The sequence below is a fragment of the Panthera pardus genome, unplaced genomic scaffold, assembly GCF_024362965.1.
Source record: "Panthera pardus isolate Hobbes unplaced genomic scaffold, ASM2436296v1 HiC_scaffold_3, whole genome shotgun sequence".
In the NCBI taxonomy this organism is placed as follows: Eukaryota; Metazoa; Chordata; class Mammalia; order Carnivora; family Felidae; genus Panthera; species Panthera pardus.
Window position 1 is genome coordinate 8,678,768 of NW_026526876.1, and position 19,866 is coordinate 8,698,633.

At 48.5% G+C, this 19,866-nt stretch overlaps 1 protein-coding gene across 4 annotated transcripts in view; it reads right to left on the reverse strand.

The window, feature by feature from the left end:
• Nucleotides 1-1,370: 1,370 nt before the first annotated feature.
• Nucleotides 1,371-19,866, reverse strand: part of USP43 (ubiquitin specific peptidase 43) — a 62,605-nt gene continuing 44,109 nt past the window's right edge. For all 4 annotated transcript variants that reach the window (XM_053892740.1, XM_053892739.1, XM_053892738.1 and 1 more), the window contains exons 13-15: nt 18,699-18,857; nt 16,833-16,997; nt 1,371-3,039 (exon numbers count right to left, since the gene is read on the reverse strand). In XM_053892740.1, coding sequence (XP_053748715.1) covers nt 2,000-3,039; nt 16,833-16,997; nt 18,699-18,857 — 1,364 coding nt within the window. In that variant the 3' untranslated portion in view covers nt 1,371-1,999. The remainder of the gene's footprint in view (nt 3,040-16,832; nt 16,998-18,698; nt 18,858-19,866) is intronic.

Consider the following 19,866-nt stretch of genomic DNA (forward strand, 5'->3'; position numbering starts at 1 on the left):
GACTCTTGTTCGTCCAGCCTTTCCTGCCGGGACCCTGCAGAGGGGGAAGCAGTCTCATGGAAGGCAGACACCAAGGGGCCTTGGGCATCCCTGGTAAAGACCTGGGATGGCAGATATAGCCACCAGGGTCCACGTATTGTCTCTTAGTAAGCCTCCCAAGTCCAGTGCCCAGGGAAGATCTCCAGCCCGTGGTGCAGTATGGAGAATACCGCTAACACTTGGGACTCGTTCATGGTGTCCAACAGTATGCCAAAGGCCGAAGTCTTCTAGGGAAGAAGGCTGGGGGTGCACATCTGAGTCCCAAACCAATCCTTTAGAGGACAAAGGAAGGGAGGCTAGGCTCAGAAGGGCATGGGAGCCCAATATGACAAAAGAGCACCAACAGGAGAAAGATCCGGAGGAAACAGGATTCCTAGAGTCCGAGAAGAACCCAAGACGGCATGGACAGCTGTGTCTTCCACATCCAGCTTGAGATTTCGTCAGTTCACACTTGAGAACCTGGATGTCTTCTGAAATGCAGCCACACGGGTCTACAGGTATACATGTGGCCCTCTGGGGCCATGTGGCTGGGCTGCAGGAGTTGGATGTCTTGAACAAATGGTTCCCATCAGAAAGGAAGTATTTCTAGAACACAGACTAAGTATAGACCCAGGTCTACTAGGGTCAGACGTAGCAGCTTCCCAGTACAAAGTGACAGGATATTTGTCAGAACAGCTTCTAAGGAAAAAATAAAGTTCTAGGAAACCAGACAGTCAACTAATGGTCTGTGGGGACAGGCTCAGACTCTCGAGCCTTGTAAGTACAAACCCTCCAGAGACAGACCTGAAGGGACTGCTGTTTCCTTAGAAGATGGCAAGTCGTTTTATTTAAAAACACTTTAAAATTTTGGAAACAACTCATTTTTTTGTGTTATTTTTGAGAGAGAGACAAACAGAGCATGAGTGGGGGAGGGTCAGGGAGACAGGAATCTGAAGCAGGCTCCAGGCTTCAGGCTCCGAGCTGTCAGCACAGAGCCTGACGCAGGGCTCGAACTCATGAACCGTGAGTTCATGACCTGAGCCGAAGTCGGACACTTAACCGACTGAGCCACCCAGGGGCCCTGGCTCAGGCAGCTCTTGATCTCGGGGTTGTGAGTTCGAGCCCCATGTTGGGTACAGGGATTACTTAAAAAATAAAATCTTTGAGGGGTGCCTGGGTGGCTCAGTCAGTTAAGCGTCTGACTTCAGCTCAGGTCATGATCTCAGGGTCGTGAGTTCAAGCCCCATACTGGGCTCCGTGCTGAATGTGAAGCGTACTTAAAAAAATAAACATAAAGTCTTTGAAAAAAAAAAGATCATTTGTTAGACTTGAATAACTCAGAGAGCCATTCACATGTTTCACTGATGGGCTTTTATTAAAATTGCATATAGGTCTCATACTTACACATTTTTTTTAAAGAACTTCCTTTATGCCTAGTATCAAAATACTACAATTATTTTGTTATATATTAAATATCTTCCTAAAGTCTCAATCATTTCTGTTCCATCCCTCCCCTAGAATCCTTCTTTATCGTGTTTTCGGCATCTTGAACGTTTCATCTCAGGAAGCGCGTAGAGGTTTGAAAACGAGAAGCCAATGACAAGAATTGACTCGATGTTGCAGACTCTTCTCTACTGGGCTGTCGAGCTGGCCCACACCCAAATCACTCTCGTAGGGACTCACGCCCTGGAATTGTTGAAACCAATCAGGTCTTGCCCTGAAATAGTAAGGCTGACCCAACAGCACCCTCTGGTGGCTTGCACGGATAAAAGCACCGAACGGTTCAGGAAAGTATTTGGACATGCTATCTTGGAAATCCAGAATGCGGACACCGAAACAAAAAAAACAAAACAAAACTAAACTTATTTTCCGGGGTCCCAAGACAACTGGCTTCCCGGAAGCCCATTCTCCACACACACGAGCTTCTTACAAGCTGCTCAGTCACGAGAATGCCAGCTTCACACCAAGCTGGAACACGCCATCAAAAGCTGGACTCGGGTAACGTTTTCTTCCGACTCAAGGAAAGAGTGTGGTATTTCACCTTTTGCAAGGTGCCCAAAGGAGTGTGCTCCCCTGGGACAGTCCTCTGGGACGTGCCCAGGGCACTGGCCCTCGCGGACCTGACGGCTCTGCGAGGGAGGCGGAGAGAGCTGGGAGCCGACCATACATCCCTCTCCAAGTGGGTGATGGGGGCTCTGGCCAGGCTCTCCTGAATCCGGGGGGAAGGAGAGGAGCCCCGAGAGTGCTCATCCACAGCCGGGCTCAGCCTGCCGCTCACCAGGGACACTGGGGACACCTGGGGGGCCACCTCTGGCCTCTCAGATTTGTTCTCCTTCTTGGAAAACACGGACCTCAGAAGGGTGAGGGTCCCCTGTGGGACGTCCCTGCCGTCCACATTAGCCCTCATTCTGATGCGGGTATTCTGGCGGCTCTCTGCACTGTTTCTAGATAATCCCGTGCTGCTCAGAGCCTCTGTGGGGGAGGGTGCTGTGCTGAGGCTTCCGGCCTGGCCATTTCCCTTGCAGTTCGCCGTCTTCTGGCCCTCCGGCCGGGCTCGTTTCTCATTCGGCACTGAGGGCATCACCGCGAGGGGCAGGTCAAACCGTCTGGGGAGCCTGATATCCTGACTCGCATTTTCCTTGGCTTTCCTGGCTGCACTTAGGCCATCTGAGGTTCCGGGGGCTGCACAGGGACTGGGGTGGCCCGAGGGGCAGGGCGCTCGGGCCAGCACTGTCTCACTGGCCGGCCTACCGTCTTCACCCTCGGCGGACTTCCCGTCCTCGCAGGCAGCGCCCGTCAACAGCGGCACGATTGACTGGCTGGTGGATCGGGGCCTCCGCCTGGACTCCAAGTACTCCACCAACTCGACAGATGTACCGGGCGGTTTCTCCCTGGGTCTGAAAGACCAGCGGAGGGGCAAGGTCTTGAAGGCTCCCTGCTGGGCTCTGGAAGGCGTAGGCTCCTTCATGCTGATGCTTCGGCCTCGTATGCCCCGTACCAGACGCCTGGACTCCAGCTCTCCTGTAAGACACAGCAAGAGCATCAGTGCCCAAATCCCCCTCCCAGCTGCAAGGCGTGACCGCGCCCGCCATCGAACAGACCGTGGCTGAGCACCCCTGACGTATCGGGCACTGTGCTGGCCGTTGGGGACACAGCAGTGAGCAGGACACTGAGGTCCCAGCCCTCGGAAGCATCAACGTTTGCAAACGCTCAGCAAAAGTCCTTCCTTTTCCAGGTTAAATTAGGTGCCTGTACCTTTCAAATGCGAGATTCTCAGATACCCTATCCTGGGCCAAAAGGAAAAATTAATAAATTGTGTGTTTAATTTTATCAGAGCTCCCACTTACATTTTCCTTCTGCGTTCTGCAACACCTGTGTATGGTTGCAAAGACACATTTCATGTGTAAGAGTTAAACGAGAAACGGAGTCTAGAAAAACGGTGTAATCCAACCTGCAAAAATACATACTTATGTGCGTGACACATGCATGTGAAAACATACAAACGAGTTTGTAGAAATAAACACTAAGATGACAAGGTGTCGAGGGGGCCATGGGATGCTGTGTGACTGATTTTCTTCTTAATTCTTTCCTAAATCTTAACATTTCTAAAGGGAATACACACATAACCAAGGATGTGTGTTTTTTCTTAAGAAACATCAGTTACTAAAACACTTCTATTTACAATAGCATCAGGGGCGCCTGGGTGGCTCAGTCCGTTAAACGTCAGACTTTGGCTCAGGTCATGATCTCCAGATCCATGAGTTGGAGACCCGCATCAGGCCCCCGCACTGATAATGCAGAGCCTGCTTGGAATTCCCTCTCTCTCCTTCCCTCCCCCACTCATGCTGTCTCTATCTCTCCAAAATAAATAAACTTTAAAAAAAATTAAAAAAAAGAGAATAAAATACTTAGGAATTAACCAAGGAGGTAAAAGATTTATATAACAAAAACTACAAAACATTAAGAAGAAATTAAAGATGACATAAATGGAAAGACATCCCATGTTCATGGATTGGAAGGCTTAAATATTGTTAAAATGGCAACGTTACCCAGAGTGATCGATCTCCAGCTTCAATGCAAATCCCTATCAAAATCCCAAAGGGGCTTTTTGCAGAGAAGGAAAAATCCATCCACGTTACCCAGAGTGATTGATCTCCAGCTTCAATGCAAATCCCTATCAAAATCCCAAAGGGGCTTTTTGCAGAGATGGAAAAATCCATCCTGAAATTCATATGGAATCTCAAGAGACCTCCACAGGCAGTCACAAAAAGACAAATACTGCATGATTCCACCACACAAGGTACCCAGAGTGGTCGTAACCAGAGAGACAGAAAGTACAGAGACGGTTGCCAGGGGCTTGGGGACGAGGAGGGTGCGGTGTTATTGTGAAATGGGCAGAGGCTCTCAGATTTACAAGATGAAAAGAGTTATAGCGATGGATGGTGGCAACGGCTACGATGCGATGGGAATGTATGGAATACCACTGAAATGTGCACTTGAAAAAGCTTCAAGTGATAAACTTTGTTATAAGTATTTTCACGCAATAATAAAAGTGAAAATAAAAAGAAAAGAAAAAAGAAAATAAAAAAAGAAAATAAAAATAAAAAGTGAAAATAAAAGAAAAGCAACTTGCAGCGTCTGCCTTCATTTATAAGATGCCTGTAATCACAGAGGGAAAGAACCTTCACCTGAAACACACAACCCACACGGTGGAGAGACAGTCTCGTGCGTTTAGAGAAAGGCCTGAGGTCAACCCTACAAGCCTTCTGCCCCCAGATGACCGCCTGTATCATGGAGTAGGAGAGCAAGCCCTATACGAGCGAGGACCGTACCACAAATACAGCCCCGGTAAGCAGCACAGCCACCTGGGACGAGCCATGTGCAAAGGGACTTGGGATTGTCAGGGGACAGGCCACAGCTCAGCGTACTCTGGTGGAGAAAGCACAGCACTGGACACATCAGCCAGGCCCCTGGGAAAGAAATGACCAGGAGGCAGAGTCCCAATGCCCAGCAATGACTGGAGGGGTTGGACAGCATCTCCGAGGTTCCTGGGGAATTTTACCTTCCACGGATTATTTCCGGTAGTTTTCAATCGCCTACATTTTTTTTCCCCCCGACTCGGTATTGTCTTCTTTTTTTTTTCAACTTTTTTTTTTTTTTTTATTTTTGGGACAGAGAGAGACAGAGCATGAACGGGGGAGGGGCAGAGAGAGAGGGAGACACAGAATTGGAAACAGGCTCCAGGCTCCGAGCCATCAGCCCAGAGCCTGACGCGGGGCTCGAACTCACGGACCGCGAGATCGTGACCTGGCTGAAGTCGGACGCTTAACCGACTGCGCCACCCAGGCACCCCCGGTATTTTCTTTAAAGCATTTCCATAGCTAGCAATTGACACAGTTTCACCCCAAATATTTTGTAATTTCACTGTCCATGGCCCACCATTAAATCCCCATACCTCGGGGGAATAAAATGTGCTGGGGTCTGAGACACATGTGCAGTTTTTTTGTTTTTCCCTCTTTGCAACCCTGGGAAGGGCAGAAAGCACTGCTTTTCTTAGGAGGATAAAGCTGTGACTTTCGGCTTTTCGAAATGAGGTAACACAGCCGGCGGCCTGGCAGGTGGCGAGGTGGCTTGGCAGTGCGTCCCCTCTTCCCGGATGAAAGGCCTGGGGCCCGGGCCCACGTCACCCCTGCAGCTCCCTTTCATGGGGGCCGCAGATGCCCATGCTAGCCCTTCCTTCCGCCTCTTCCTCGAGATGGCAGCAAGGAGGCACCTTGGCCGCCAGTGTGAGAGCAGAAGGGACGAGTAAGTGCCCACACTGATGCAGTGTCACCATTCACAAACGTCTCCCTTCCAAGGGGAGGGGAAAGTGCTCCCCCTGCTCCTCCCCGGGGGGACCTCCTGGAGGCTGGGAGCCAGAGGCAGAGGTGGCGTTCAGAGATGCTTGAGGGAGGGTGCTTCCCTGCCCTGGATGGAATCTGTGGCCTTGCTCATGCCCAGTTGGCTGGAGAACCAGGAAGGAAGGGTCTAGAGCCTTGGGCCACATGGAGGACATGAATGGTCAAGTCCTTCCTGAAGGTTATGAGTCCCAGAGCCTGCAGGACAGGCTTCCCAGGTCCTGCGAGGCCTCCTCACACAGATGGCGCCCATGCGGCTGGTGGGCATGGCCCCCACCCAAGGCCCCACCCACGAGTGACTGCAAAGACAGCAGATGCTACCCTGAGAAATGCCCCATCTGTTCCTATGTGGCTTTTTATCCTAGCTAATGAAACCAGGCATCGATCTGACCTCACGATGTGTGCTGTGAGCAAGGGGCGGGCCCCCCCAGCCCTTAGGACAAGACTCCTGGTCCAGTGCTCTCAGCTCTGAGGCAGTACAAGGGTTTCCTCTGACAGCCACCCACTCATGCATTTGACAGACATGTAATGAGAGCCCACTGTGTGCCTAGGACGTGTTTTCACCGCTGGGGATAGAGCTGTGGAAAAAAAAACACAAAGTGCTTGTCCCTGTGGGGTTCGCCAGAAAGCAACAACATGTGATGTCATGGGATACAGTGCTAAGAGCTATGACGAAGAACGAGGCAGGGTAAGGGGGGCGGGATACAGCATGGTGACTGCGGAGTGAGGAGAGTGAAAGGGAGAAGGAAGCCATGTGGAGATGGGGGAAAACAGCCGCCAGGTAGAGGAAACAGCAAGTGCAAAGGCCCTGAGGCACAAGTGAGCTTGGTGGGTCAGGGGAGCAGCAGAGAGACCACCATGGCTGTAACCAAGGGAGAAAAGGTTCCCCAAGAGGCTCTTCATCTGCTGACTCCTTCTCTGTATTTGGAGGCATCTCTTTCTCTGGTTGAAGTCTGACCCCCTGACTTTCCTCTGGACCCTAGAGGGTAAGGACAAGCTCTTCAGCTGGGCTGAGCTTTGTCCACCTCTGAGAGTAAGCCAGTAGGACGAGGCTGGTGAGGGGAAAGGCTGCCTCGGGGGCCAAGGCCACCGCCCCTTCTATCGCTCCAAGAATCACCTCCGCTCAGGAGGGTGTGGAGGGGAGCCCCAATGGGCAAACGCAGAAGAAGACGACAGCACACATATTCTCTGATCCAATAGTCAGAGAATAAACAGAACCATCAGAAGAGGCCCCTAATGAACTGGCACCACCGGAAGAAATGGACAAAAGATAAGCTCTCAGGGAGATTCAAATACAGAGCAGGAGAGGACCGAAAAATGTCTTCCGGGTCTTACAATTCAGTAAATGCATTGGAGGCATGGAGGGTCATATTTGAGACTCAAATTAGTGGCCGAAAAGATAAAGGGAAAGGCAGTATCTCGCACCTGAGAGCCAAGTGACAGAGAGAAGTGACAGGGAAAAGCGAGAAGACACAGAGAACGGACCCAGGGGAGCCACCAGGCAAATGACAGAAATCTGAACAGTCAGAGAGACGATAAACCAAACAACACCACCCTAAAGAAAAGCCTGCATCACATAATCAACAATAGCCAAAGTATGGAAAGAGCCCAAACGTCCATCCACGGATGATATATATATATATATATATAAAGAAAGTGGTCTATATATATAATGGAGTATTACTCGGCGATCATAAAGAATGAAATCTTGCCATTTGCCAACAATGTGGATGGAACTGGAGTGTATTATGCTGAGCCAAGTAAGTCATAGGAAGATAAATATCGTATGATTTCACTCATATATGGAATTAAAAAAAATTTTTTTAACGTTTATTTTAGAAAGAGACAGAGTGTGAGCAGGGGAAGGGACAGAGAGAGGAGACACAGAATCTGAAGCAGGCTCCAGGCTCTGAGCTGTCAGCACAGAGCCCGACGTGGGGCTCGAACCCACGAACTGTGAGATCATGACTTGAACCGAGGTCGGATGCTTAACCGACTGAGCCACCCAGGCGCCCCTCGTACATGGAATTTAAGAAACAAAACAGATGAACATAGGAGATGGAAGGAAAAATAAGATAAAAACAGAGAGGGAGGCAAACCATAAGAGACTCTTAAATACAGAGAACAAAACTGAGGATTGCTGGAGGGGAGGCGGGTGGGGGGGCTGGGTAGTAAAGAGGGCCCTTGTTGGGATGAGCACAGGGTGTCATATGTAAGTGATGAATCACTAAATTCTACTCCTGAAATCATTATTACACTATATGTTAACTAACTTGGATTTAAACAAAATTTTTAAATTAAAAATAAATAGGAAGGAGGGAGGGAGGGAGGGAAGGAGGAAGGAAGGAAGGAAGGAAGGAAGGAAGGAAGGAAGGAAGGAAGGAGAGAAAGAAAGAAAAAGGAAAGGAGAGGGGCGCCTGGGTGGCTCAGTCGGTTAAGCGTCCGACTTCACCTCAGGTCACGATCTCGCGGTCCGTGAGTTCGAGCCCCGTGTCGGGCTCTGGGCTGACAGCTCAGAGCCTGGAGCCTGCTTCCGATTCTGTGTCTCCCTCTCTCTCTGACCCTCCCCCGTTCATGCTCTATCTCTCTCTGTCTCAAAAATAAATAAACGTTAAAAAAAAAATTTTAAAAAAAAGAAAAAGGAAAGGAGAGAGAGAGAAAGGAAAGAAGGAAGAAAAGGAAGGAAGAAAGGAAGGAAGAGAAAGAAAGATAAAGAAGGAAAGAAACAAAGAAAAGAAAAGAAAGAAAAGAAAGGAAGCCTGCATCTGTAGCCTGAAAGGTTCTGGGGGTTCTAGGAAGGGTTGATGAATAAAAACACAGACCCAAGCATATACTAGTGTTGTTTCTAAATTCCAAGGTCAACCACAAATTCTCAAAAGCTTCCAGACAGAAAGGACAAGTGACTCTCACATGAAAAAAGGGGAAAAAAAAAAAAAAAAAAAAAGCACTTTTCACCTGCAACCCTGGGGCTTGGCAGACCGTGGGAAAACATCTACAGACACCGGAGAGAGAAGGAAGGACTTCAGTCCAAGAGCCCTCCAACCAGCCAAGCTGCCATTTGCTCCCCGGTGAAAGAAAATATTTGTGGCCACGCATCCCCCATCCCTGAAAAGAACTCTGACCAAAGACTAAAGAATCAGAAACCAGACCTCAAGACAGAGGGGGACAGAAAGAAGACAGACGGGGGGTGTTCAATGGAGGCTGCCATAGGGGGACCATCCACCTGCAACAGGGCAGGTGGTCCCAGGACGGGGAATATGCAGTGACGTGAGCATGTTTGGGATCTGGAAAGGCACGGCACTCAGAGCCTGAAACCCTCTCAGAGAAGCTGAGAGCTTGGGATCCAGGTGGGGGGAGGGGAGGTTCTAAAACAGACCAGGGGGCACCCGTGGGGCTCAGTCAGTTAAGCGTCCAACTTTGGCTCAGGTCATCTCATGGTTTGTGAGTTCGAGCCCCGGGTTGGGCTCAGCGCTGACTAGTGCAGAGCATGCTTGGGATTCTCTCTCTCTGCCCAACCCCGCCTCCCCCTACCCCCCCCCCCCCCAATGCCCAACTCACGCTTTCTCTATCTCTCTCTCTCTCTCAAAATAAATAAACTTAAAAAAAATAAATACGGGCTCCTGGGTGGCTCAGTTAGTTAAGCATCCAACTTCTGCTCAGGTCATGATCTCACGGTTTGTGGGTTCGAGCCCCGCGTTGGGCTCTGTGCCGACAGCTCAGAGGCTGGAGCCTGCTTCTGATTCTGTGTCTCCCTCTCTTTCTGCCCCTCCCCTGCTCGTGCTCTGTCTCTCTCAAAAATAAATAATAGGAAGGAAGGAAGGAAGGGAGGGAAGGAGGGAGGGAGGGAGGGAGGGAGGGAGGGAGGGAGGAAGGAAGGAAGGAAGGAAGATTAAAAAATAAAACAGACCAGAGGGACACTAAAAGCATTTCAAAGCACTCGCTTTGCAGGGGTGGGGGTGGGAGGGATAACGTGGAGACATCTTGCTGGGGGGAAGGACAGCAGGCAGGAACGAAGGGAATAGTCTGGCTTCTCATATCCATATAATAGGAAAATGCATTTACACATTGGGAAGGATAAGTAACAATTAATGCTAAGCTAGTCTGTCAGAGAAAGACAAATACCACAGGACTTCACTCATAGGTGGAATTTAAAATATAAAACAGAGAGGGGTGCCTGGATGGTTTAGTGGTTGACCGTCTGACTTCAGCTCAGGTCATGATCTCACTGTTCATGAGTTCGAACCCCGCGTCGGGCTGTGTGCTGACAGCTCAGAGCCTGGAGCCTGCTTGGGTTTCTGTGTCTCCCTCTCTCTCTAACCCTCTCCCGCTCACACCCTGTGTCTCTCTCTCTCAAAAATAAATAAACATTAAAATAAATAAGTAACTAAAATACAAAACAGATGAACATAGGGGAAGGGAAGCAAAAATAATGTAAAAACAGGGAGGGGGACAAAACATAAGAGACTCTTAAACACAGAGAACAAACTGAGGGTTGCTGGGGTGGCTGTGGGGGGGGGGGCTAGATGGGGGAGGGGCATTGAGCAGGGCACGTGTCGGGATGAGCCCTGGGCGTTATACGTAGGGGGATGAATCACTGGAATCTACTCCTGAAACCATTATTGCACTCACTATATGCTACCTAACTTGGATGTAAATTTAAAAAATTAGTTAATTAAAAAAAAAAAAAAACAAGATGGAAAAGAACAGAACTTCCAAACAAAGGGGGAAAAAAAAGAGAGAGCAAAGACCAATGAGATCGACTCAGTAAAAAACAAGGAAAAAGGAAAAAAAGAAACAATAATAAAAAAGTGTTTTAAGGAAACAAAATCAAGTTTAGGGTTGTTACTGATGAGGGAGGCTGAGGTGGGCTGAGGACAAAATACAAGCTAGCAAACCCCCTCCCACCTCCACCCTCCATCAGCCCTCCTGGCAGGTGGGATGTGTGAGATATTCCCCAGGCTCTGCTAGAGGCAAAAACCACCTTAGCTTGACCATAGCCAGGCCTCCAGGATCCTGTGAGTCATTAGCATATGAAAATCTCAACCCAAACTTCCCTTGGACTTGACCTCCCCCAACTCCCAAATGTATAACCCTTCTCTCCACAGGGTCTGGGACAGCTCTTCCTGCCCACGGGTCCTGTCTCCATGCTTTAATAAAATCACTTTTTTTGCACCAAAGATGTCTTCAAGAACTCTTTCCTGGCCATCGGCTCTGGATGCCCTATCACCCCAAAACCTCATCAGTTACATTAAAAACGGATAGGCTGGGGCGCCTGGGTGGCTCAGTAGGTTAAGCGTCCTACTTCGAACTAGGTCATGATCTCGCTGTTCCCGAGTTCCAGCCGCACATCGGGCTCTGTGCTGACAGCTCAGAGCCTGGAGCCTGTTTCAGATTCTGTGTCTCCCTCTCTCTCTGCCCCTTCCCCACTCACACTCTGTCTGTCTCTTTCAAAAATAAATATTAAAAAAAAAAAATTAAAAAAAAAACAGATGGGCTGAATGCTCCCCTTGTTAAGACAGACTCTTGATTTTGACATTCAAAAATAATAATAATAATAATAATAATAATAATAATAATAAAACCACAACATATTGGGGCGCCTGGGTGGCTCAGTCGGTTGAGCGTCCTACTTCGAACTAGGTCATGATCTCGCTGTTCCCGAGTTCCAGCCGCACATCGGGCTCTGTGCTGACAGCTCAGAGCCTGGAGCCTGTTTCAGATTCTGTGTCTCCCTCTCTCTCTGCCCCTTCCCCACTCACACTCTGTCTCTTTCAAAAATAAGTATTAAAAAAAAAAATTAAAAAAAAAAACAGATGGGCTGAATCCTCCCCTTGTTAAGACAGACTCTTGATTTTGACATTCAATAATAATAATAATAATAATAATAATAATAATAATAATAATAAAACCACAACATATTGGGGCGCCTGGGTGGCTCAGTCGGTTGAGCGTCCAACTTCAGCTCAGGTCACGATCTCGCGGTCCGTGAGTTCGAGCCCCGCGTCGGGCTCTGGGCTGACGGCTCGGAGCCTGGAGCCTGCTTCTGATTCTGTGTCTCCCTCTCTCTCTCTGCCCCTCCCCCGTTCATGCTCTGTCTCTCTCTGTCTCAAAAATAAATAAACGTTAAAAACAAAACAAAACAAAACAAAAAACCACAGCACAGTGTTTACCAGAAACCACTTAAAAGTAACTGTGAGAGAAAAATTCATAAAGCAAAAGAGAACAACAAAATGATACCAGGCCAGTGCCAACAAAAAGAAAGGAGGAAGGCGTGGAATGATTAATCTTGAACAAGGTAGAATTTAAGATTAAAAGCACTTAAGATAAAGAGCCACGTTACAAGGAGGACAGACAATTTATAAAGAAGACCTAACAGTCGTCAGCTTCAGACACCTATTAACAAGGCAGCAAACCATATAAAGCAGAAATTACTGAACTTCGTGGCGTACTTGATTAAAAATACCGCCATACAGAGGGTGCCAAATATGCCTCCTTCCTAGCGAGGCGGTCCTCGATAAGGTCAACTTAGAGACAAAGTGAACTGAATCCAAAAACCGACTCACCTGATTTAAGAGCTACGACCTCACATAGACACGGTCGACATGACTCCACGCGTGCAAAGAACATCGACAAAATAATAATCATGTACTTACTGTATCACAAAAAGGGAATGCTTTTGGAAAACCACATTCTTGGCTCACCATCCGCAAAATTAGAGAGAGTTACAGGGAGACCCCCAAATCATAAACGCTTGAAACTCCCAGATAACTTTTTTTTTTTAATTTTTTTTTCAACGTTTTTTATTTATTTTTATTTTATTTATTTTTTTTCAACCACCTCAACAGGCTCCAAGGCCCACCGCCGTTTTAGTCAAACGTCAAGAGGGAAATAAAATTTATTTATTTTTGCTCCCTTTGCAAGCAAGGCTCTTGCGGGGTCCACACGGCACGATCTCCAGTTTGGAATTTATAGCTAGCAGCCACAGAGGCAGGATGCCCGCAGCCAGAGGGAGCGGGGGTCTGTCTGCACCCCTCGCTTCTCCAAGGAGGCGAGCTTGCACCTGGGGACTTCCCAGCGTCGGCTTTCTCCTCTGCAAAAGGCTTTTCATTTCACCCTCTTGGAGATGCTGATGACCAGACGGAGAAGTAAAATGCCGGCCAGGGGCTGGGATAAAGTTATTCATCCATATTCCTTCCCCTCCCGCCCTAGCGCTCTCTGTCTCTTGGGGAGTGGTGGCAGCAGGGGGGGGGGGGGGGGGCCTCTGAATCTGTGCCTGACTCCGAGCTGAGTACCATGTTGAAAAGCTGGGCCATCTTTTAAAGTTGCCTCCCAGTTGGGGCGCCTGGGTGGCTCAGTCGGTTTGGGCGTCTGACTTCGGCTCAGGTCATGATCTTGCGGTTTGTGAGTTCAAGCCCACGTCAGGCTCTATGCTGACGGCTCGGAGCCTGGACCCTGCTTCGGATTCTGTGTCTCCCTCTCCCTCTGCCCCTCCCCTGCTCATGCTCTGACTCTGTCTTTCGATAATAAATATTAAAAAAAAAATTTTTTTTAAAGTTGCCTCCCAGTGGAGGCATGAAATACACTTCCCCCTGGGAGAACTGAGACGTGGCCTAAGGTTCCAGGCCACTGGAACAGAACTGGGATGGATTTATGAGCGCGTCAGAGGCTCATGCTGATGGGGTGGACAAGCTTGGGAAAGAATGCCTTTGGTGTGTGTGTGTGTGTTCACCAGACGCTGCCTCCATGTGCATCACGAGAGGGGAAAAGGAAAGTCCACAGACAGGGTGGGTCAGAACATAACACGTTAAACACTTGGCTTCCACAAAAAAAAAACAAAAACAAAAAAACGCACTCTAAGGAAATCAGACACATGTCATAGGCACGTAGAGATGCTCCGATCAGTATTCTTTCTAACTGTGAAATACTGGGAGCCAAGATGCCAAACCCTAAGGAACAGTTAACCCAACTGGGACACATAAACCATCCTAAAACAGAGTGTTGGATTCAAAGATGCTCTAAAACCACCTGTAGCCTCAAGATTGTATCATCACATGCATTCACTCACAAAAACGTAACAAGAGCCTGCTACATGTCAGGTGCCCTGTTGGCCACTTTGATACAACGGTGACACAATGTATAAAGACGTAAATAGCTGATGAATGAACACATAGGCTACGCCCAGGTACAATCTCACTCCCAGATGCCCATGTGCAGACGTACGCACGACAAAAACACGTGAGCAAAGATGTGCACAGCAGGACCACTGGTGACAGCCCACACCAGAAACTACCCCAGTATCCAACCACAAGAGAATACGTAAATAAAATATGAACTCTTCTTATAACGTGGGGGCAGTCTTACAGGGATTTCTACAGCATCACCAAGGAACTTAAGAATCTGTAAATCGAGGGGCACCTAGGTGGTTCAGTCGGTTAAGCAGCTGACTTCAGCTCAGGTCATGATCTCGCGGTCTGTGAGTTCGAGCCCCGTGTCAGGCTCTGTGCTGACAGCTCAGAGCCTGGAGCCTGTCTCAGATTCTGTGTCTCCCTCTCTCTCTGACCCTCCCCCGGTCATGCTCTGTCTCTCTCTGTCTCAAAAATAAATAAATGTTTAAAAAAAAAAAATTAAAAAAAAAAAAGAATCTGTAAATCGAGCCCCACGTCAGGCACTGCACTGACAGCTCAGAGCCTGGAGCTTGCTTTGGGTTCTGTGTGTGTCTCTCCCTCCCTCTCTGCTCCTCCCCCACTCGCTCTCTCTCCATATCTCAAAAAAATGAATAAACGTTAAAAAAAAAAAAAGAATCTGTAAATTTGTAACTCAAGGTGCTTCCCCTGATGATCAAGCCAAACTTTTCCAGATCGGCCTCTGAGATCGATTTCAGCCCATCCATGAGCCCACAGGAAAAAGGAAGTGGTTCTTCCCACCCCACCCACTGTGCTTTCTTTCCCAAATCCCTGCTTTTGGTGTTTACTGACCATCATCAACAGTCAACAGACAACAATGTCTCTGTCTATCTGCCTCTGTCTCTCATGGGAACTTAGACGTCTGTGCAGAGAACTTTAGGTGGCTGAGTTATTTCCAGGGCTGCTTTTTTTTTTTTTTTTTTTTTTACCAATGGAATAAAGTCACACACAACATACATTAATTTAAACAGATATGGTGCTGAGCAAAGGAAACCGAACAGGAAAATATATGTACTGTATGACTCCGTTTACATAAAGTTCCGACAAAGGCAAGACTGATCTATAGCATCAGAAGTCAGAATAATAGTCCCCCCTCTGGAAAGGAGGGAAACAGTAATGACTGAGAGAGATACAAGGGGGTAGGGAGGGCCTGCAACGTTCTATTTCGCAATCTGGGTGACGGTTATATGGGTGTGTACATTTTAGGATAATTCATTAGATGTGCATTTGTGATTAACACGCTTCTCTGTATATATATATATCATATCTACGTTAAAAAGATCTTATTTTTTTATTTGAGAGAGAGAGAGAGAGAGAGAAAATGAGCAGGGGAGGGGTAGAGAGAGAGAGAATCCCAAGCAGGCTCCACACTGTCATTGCAGAGCCCGATGTGGGGCTCGATCTCACGAACCGTGAAATTATGACCTGAGCCGAAATCAAGAGCTGGATGCTTAACCGACTGAGCCACCCGGGCGCCACTGAAAAATCTTATTTTAAAAGCTAATTCAGGAGCTAAGAGGACACACGGAAACAGTAAGTAATTAGTACGTGCTGGTGCTTTCTGAGCAAAGGGGCGCACAGGCATGCACACGCGTGCTCAGAGATTTTCCGGACGGACTGTTTCTGTGGTTATCCCCTGCCTTTCTTGCACCACCATTATTTTCTTCCTCTAGGGAGAGGATCATCTGAATCCTAACTGGATCGTCTGGATGCCAACGTGCTCTATGTCCCAGAAGAAAATATAAACACGAGCTGCCGTCAGCTGGGCCTCTCTCTGGCTCAGATGACCACAGTCAGCACTCCAACCTGGCCTCCCACCCTTGTCCCGCCCCCTTGTGACAGAGTCCCAGAGCAGACTTGGTGAAAATATAAATCCCAGCTCAGAATTCCCCAATAGCTACTCACTGCCCTGGGGGCCAAAAGCCAACTTTGTACCAGGAGCCAAAGGTACGCTGAGCCCCGGCCCGTCGATCTCTAGCTGTCTTCTCTGGCCACTGCTCCCGTCCCTCTGCCTCTCACACGCATCCCACACTCACCTCCACCTCGGAGCTCCCTTGCCCAGAGCACATGCCCAACCTTCTCCACCACTCCCTCTCTCTGTGTCTCAGGTGTCTGCTCCAAAGCTGTCACTGCAGAAGGACCTTCCCCACCCGCCCCGTTCTAACGGGGCCCCTGCGTCCTTTCTCTCCCACCCCCAGCCTAGATTCCTCTGATGATCTACCTCCCCTTGTCCCTGCTTTATACCAGGTCGCTACACACATCTACTGGTTTACATGTTATCTTCCCCATTAGACGGCACGCTCCAGGGAGCAGAGAAAGAACGTACCTGCGGCTGGAGGGCAGCGGGCAGGGGAGGAGGCGGAGGGAGACGGCTGGTCACAGAAGACCCCATAGGAGACATGGATGTCTCTCCTAATGACGGGCACTTTTTTTCAAATTTTTTAATGCTTATTTTTTGAGAGAGAGAGACAGAGCATGAGTGGGAGAGGGGCAGAGAGAGAGGGAGACACAGAATCCGAAGCAGGCTCCAGGCTCCGAGCTGTCGGCACAGAGCCCGACGTGGGGCTCGAACTCACGAACCGTGAGATCATGACCTGAGCCGAAGTTGGGTGCTCAACCGACTGAGCCCCCCAGGTGCCCCTGATGGACACTTCACACTCAAAGCCGAGGAGCAGAGGCCGTTAAGGCAAGTGAAAATAGAATCGGCCAATCTTACCGACACGATAGGACATACCCTTTTCCTGATCGGAGAGGCCGTTGGTGAAGACGGGAGGGTCAGACGCCGGGGGCCGGGAGGGGCCGGGGCTGGAGCTCCAGGACAGCAGGCTCCCCCTCGCACTGCTGTTACTGCTCCCGAGTCGAAGGAGCCAGTGATCGGAAAAGGAGGAGCTGGTGGAACCTGCGGGACGCAGAGAGGGAAGGCTGGACCCAGCCCCACCCCGTCGGGGGTCCCCAAAGGAGCTTCTGGAAGCCAGAGGGAAGCCTGGACCCAGCCCCACCCCGTCGGGGGTCCCCAAAGGAGCTTCTGGAAGCCAGAGGGAAGGCTGGACCCAGCCCCACCCCATCGGGGGTCCCCAAAGGAGCTTCTGGAAGCCAGGGGGAAGGCTGGACCCAGCCCCACCCCATCGGGGGTCCCCCAAAGGAGCTTCTGGAAGCCAGAGGGAAGGCTGGACCCAGCCCCACCCCGTCGGGGGTCCCCAAAGGAGCTTCTGGAAGCCAGAGGGAAGGCTGGACCCAGCCCCACCCCGTCGGGGGTCCCCAAAGGAGCTTCTGGAAGCCAGGCTCCCAACCCCCCCGAGCCCCGGGATGGTACAACCCAAGCAGAATCACACAAGCCAAAGTCATGACCAGAGGAGAAACCCACTACGGATTAGCCACGTGACCAAGCTGAAAATTTAGGGAAAGGCATTTGGGCACAGAAAGGTCAGCGTGTTGATGAGTTCTGAAATGCTTTTCCTGGGGTGCCTGGGGGGCTCAGTCCGTGGGGCGGCCAACTCTTGGTTTCAGCTCAGGTCATGATCTCACAGAGCATCTGGCTCTGCATTGACAGTGCAGAGCCTGCTAGGGACTCTCTCTCTCTCTCTCTCCGCCCTTCATTTCCCAAAAAAATAAAATAAAAAAATAAAATAAAAATAAAAATAAAAATAAAAACTTAAAAAAAAAGTTTTTCCTGACATTACTTGCCATCATCTCTAGTTTTCTCAACAGGCTAGGTTTTCCACTCGTTCTATCTTCTTTAAGAGAAAGGCAGGCAAGGCGCCTGGGGGGGCTCAGTCAGTTAAGTGGCCGACTTCGGTCGAGATCAGGTCATGATCTCACGGTCCCGTGAGTTTTGAGCCCCGCGTCAGGCTCTGTGCGGACAGCTCAGAGCCTGGATCCTATTTCGGATTCTGTGTCTCCCTCTCTCTGACCCTCCCCCGTTCATGCTCTGTCTCTCTCTGTCTCAAAAATAAATAAATGTTAAAAAAAAATTTTAAAAAAAGAGAAAGGCAGGCTTCGCATTAGGGTTGATTTAGACCTCCTGGGGCATTTTGGTTTAATTTGCCTGCCTTCCAATAATTATTAGGAAGAACATAGAGGCAATTAAAACGAACAAACAAAAAAAGCTCTCCCATCCCAAAGATAAGGATAGGATTGCAGAGTGAAACAAATCACATAAAAAGGTCAACTTTGATCCTTTTTAAAAATTTCCTGCAGACTTCCAAGTCTGAGGTTGTTTACTAGATGTGTCTCTGGAGGGGGTTAAGCAGCTACCTTTCCCGCTGAGACCCGGAGTCCCTAATAACCGCCCCGCCCTTTCTAATAGGATGGACACAGGAATATGTCGCACAAGCTTAATTATAAAGGCTGGCTCGATACGAGGGAGCCTGGAAACCTGAAATCCCAAAACCACCAAGAGTCACCTGCTGCGAAATTATTATTCGTATTCTTTTCCCCTTCTTGGGTTTTACTGTGTGCATTGTACATCCCTACCAATGGGAACCCACGTCTCCAAGCAGCAGATCTCCCCCTTCCAGACCCGTGCCTACCTCTCCTGGTCCTTGATGTGTGACAGGGAACCTCCCCAGTGCCCCTCTCCTTGCGGGGGGACAGCACGTACCTCTCATGGAACCGCTGGCTGACCAGGGGGGGATGCTGTTCCGTTTCTGATAAAACAGGATGTAAGCCCCTCGCGTGCTGACCTCGTCTTCCGGGAGTGGTTCCACTGTGCTGTCATCAAAACTGTACCACTGTCCGTCCAGAGAGTTCCGGCAGTAGGCTGCAAAAGTCCAAAACCCCCGTGCCAGTTATCGCAGCCCCTTCAAAACAGAAAGGCGTCTCTCGCCAGCACAGCTGAAAAACGGACGTGTTTGTAACAGAGTGAGAAAGATCGGTCCGTTTCGGGCCAGAAGTGAGTTTTGTGGAATCAGAAAGGTCAATCAGTTACACACCCAGCTGCTGACCGATAAAAAGCGTGCCGTTACTTTGAGTCTGAATCCTTACATTAGAACCCCTGCTCGGGCAAAAGCTCCGGTAACAGGGAGCCCCGAATTATTTAGCCAGACGATAATGTCCCCATTCGCCCTGCTCCTTGAGAAGTTTCGAGATGCACATCTCTGATTCAGCAGGCCACTGAAAACAATGCTTTTGGGATTATGGTATGCTTCTTTCCTGCCTAAGAACTAAAGCAAAACATTTAGGAAAATGTCCATAAGTAAGATTCTTACCACCTTTGAAACAATTGTGACAAAACATTCTTTTCCTTTCCCTCCACATCTCAGTGAAAGGTACCATCACGCAAGAATACAGGGTCCGCCCACTTTTCTGTAATGAGCCACACAGCAAATAGCTTAGGCTTTACAGATCACATATGGCCAGTATATATGTATATACATATGCATATATAATATATATATAACACACACATACATATACACGTATATATATATACACATGTATACATATATACACATATATATATTTTACCACTTTTTGAAATGTAAAAATCATATTTTATATATATTTTTATACATACATATATAACACACATATATATATATATAATATATATATATATATAGCTTAGGCTTTACAGATCACATATGGCCAGTCTCTGTGTGCATATGTATATATATATATACAAACATATATAATATATACACATACACACGTATATATATATACACACACGTATATATATATATATACACATATATTTTACCACTTTTTGAAATGTAAAAATCATATTTTATATATATTTTTATACATACATATATATAATATATAAT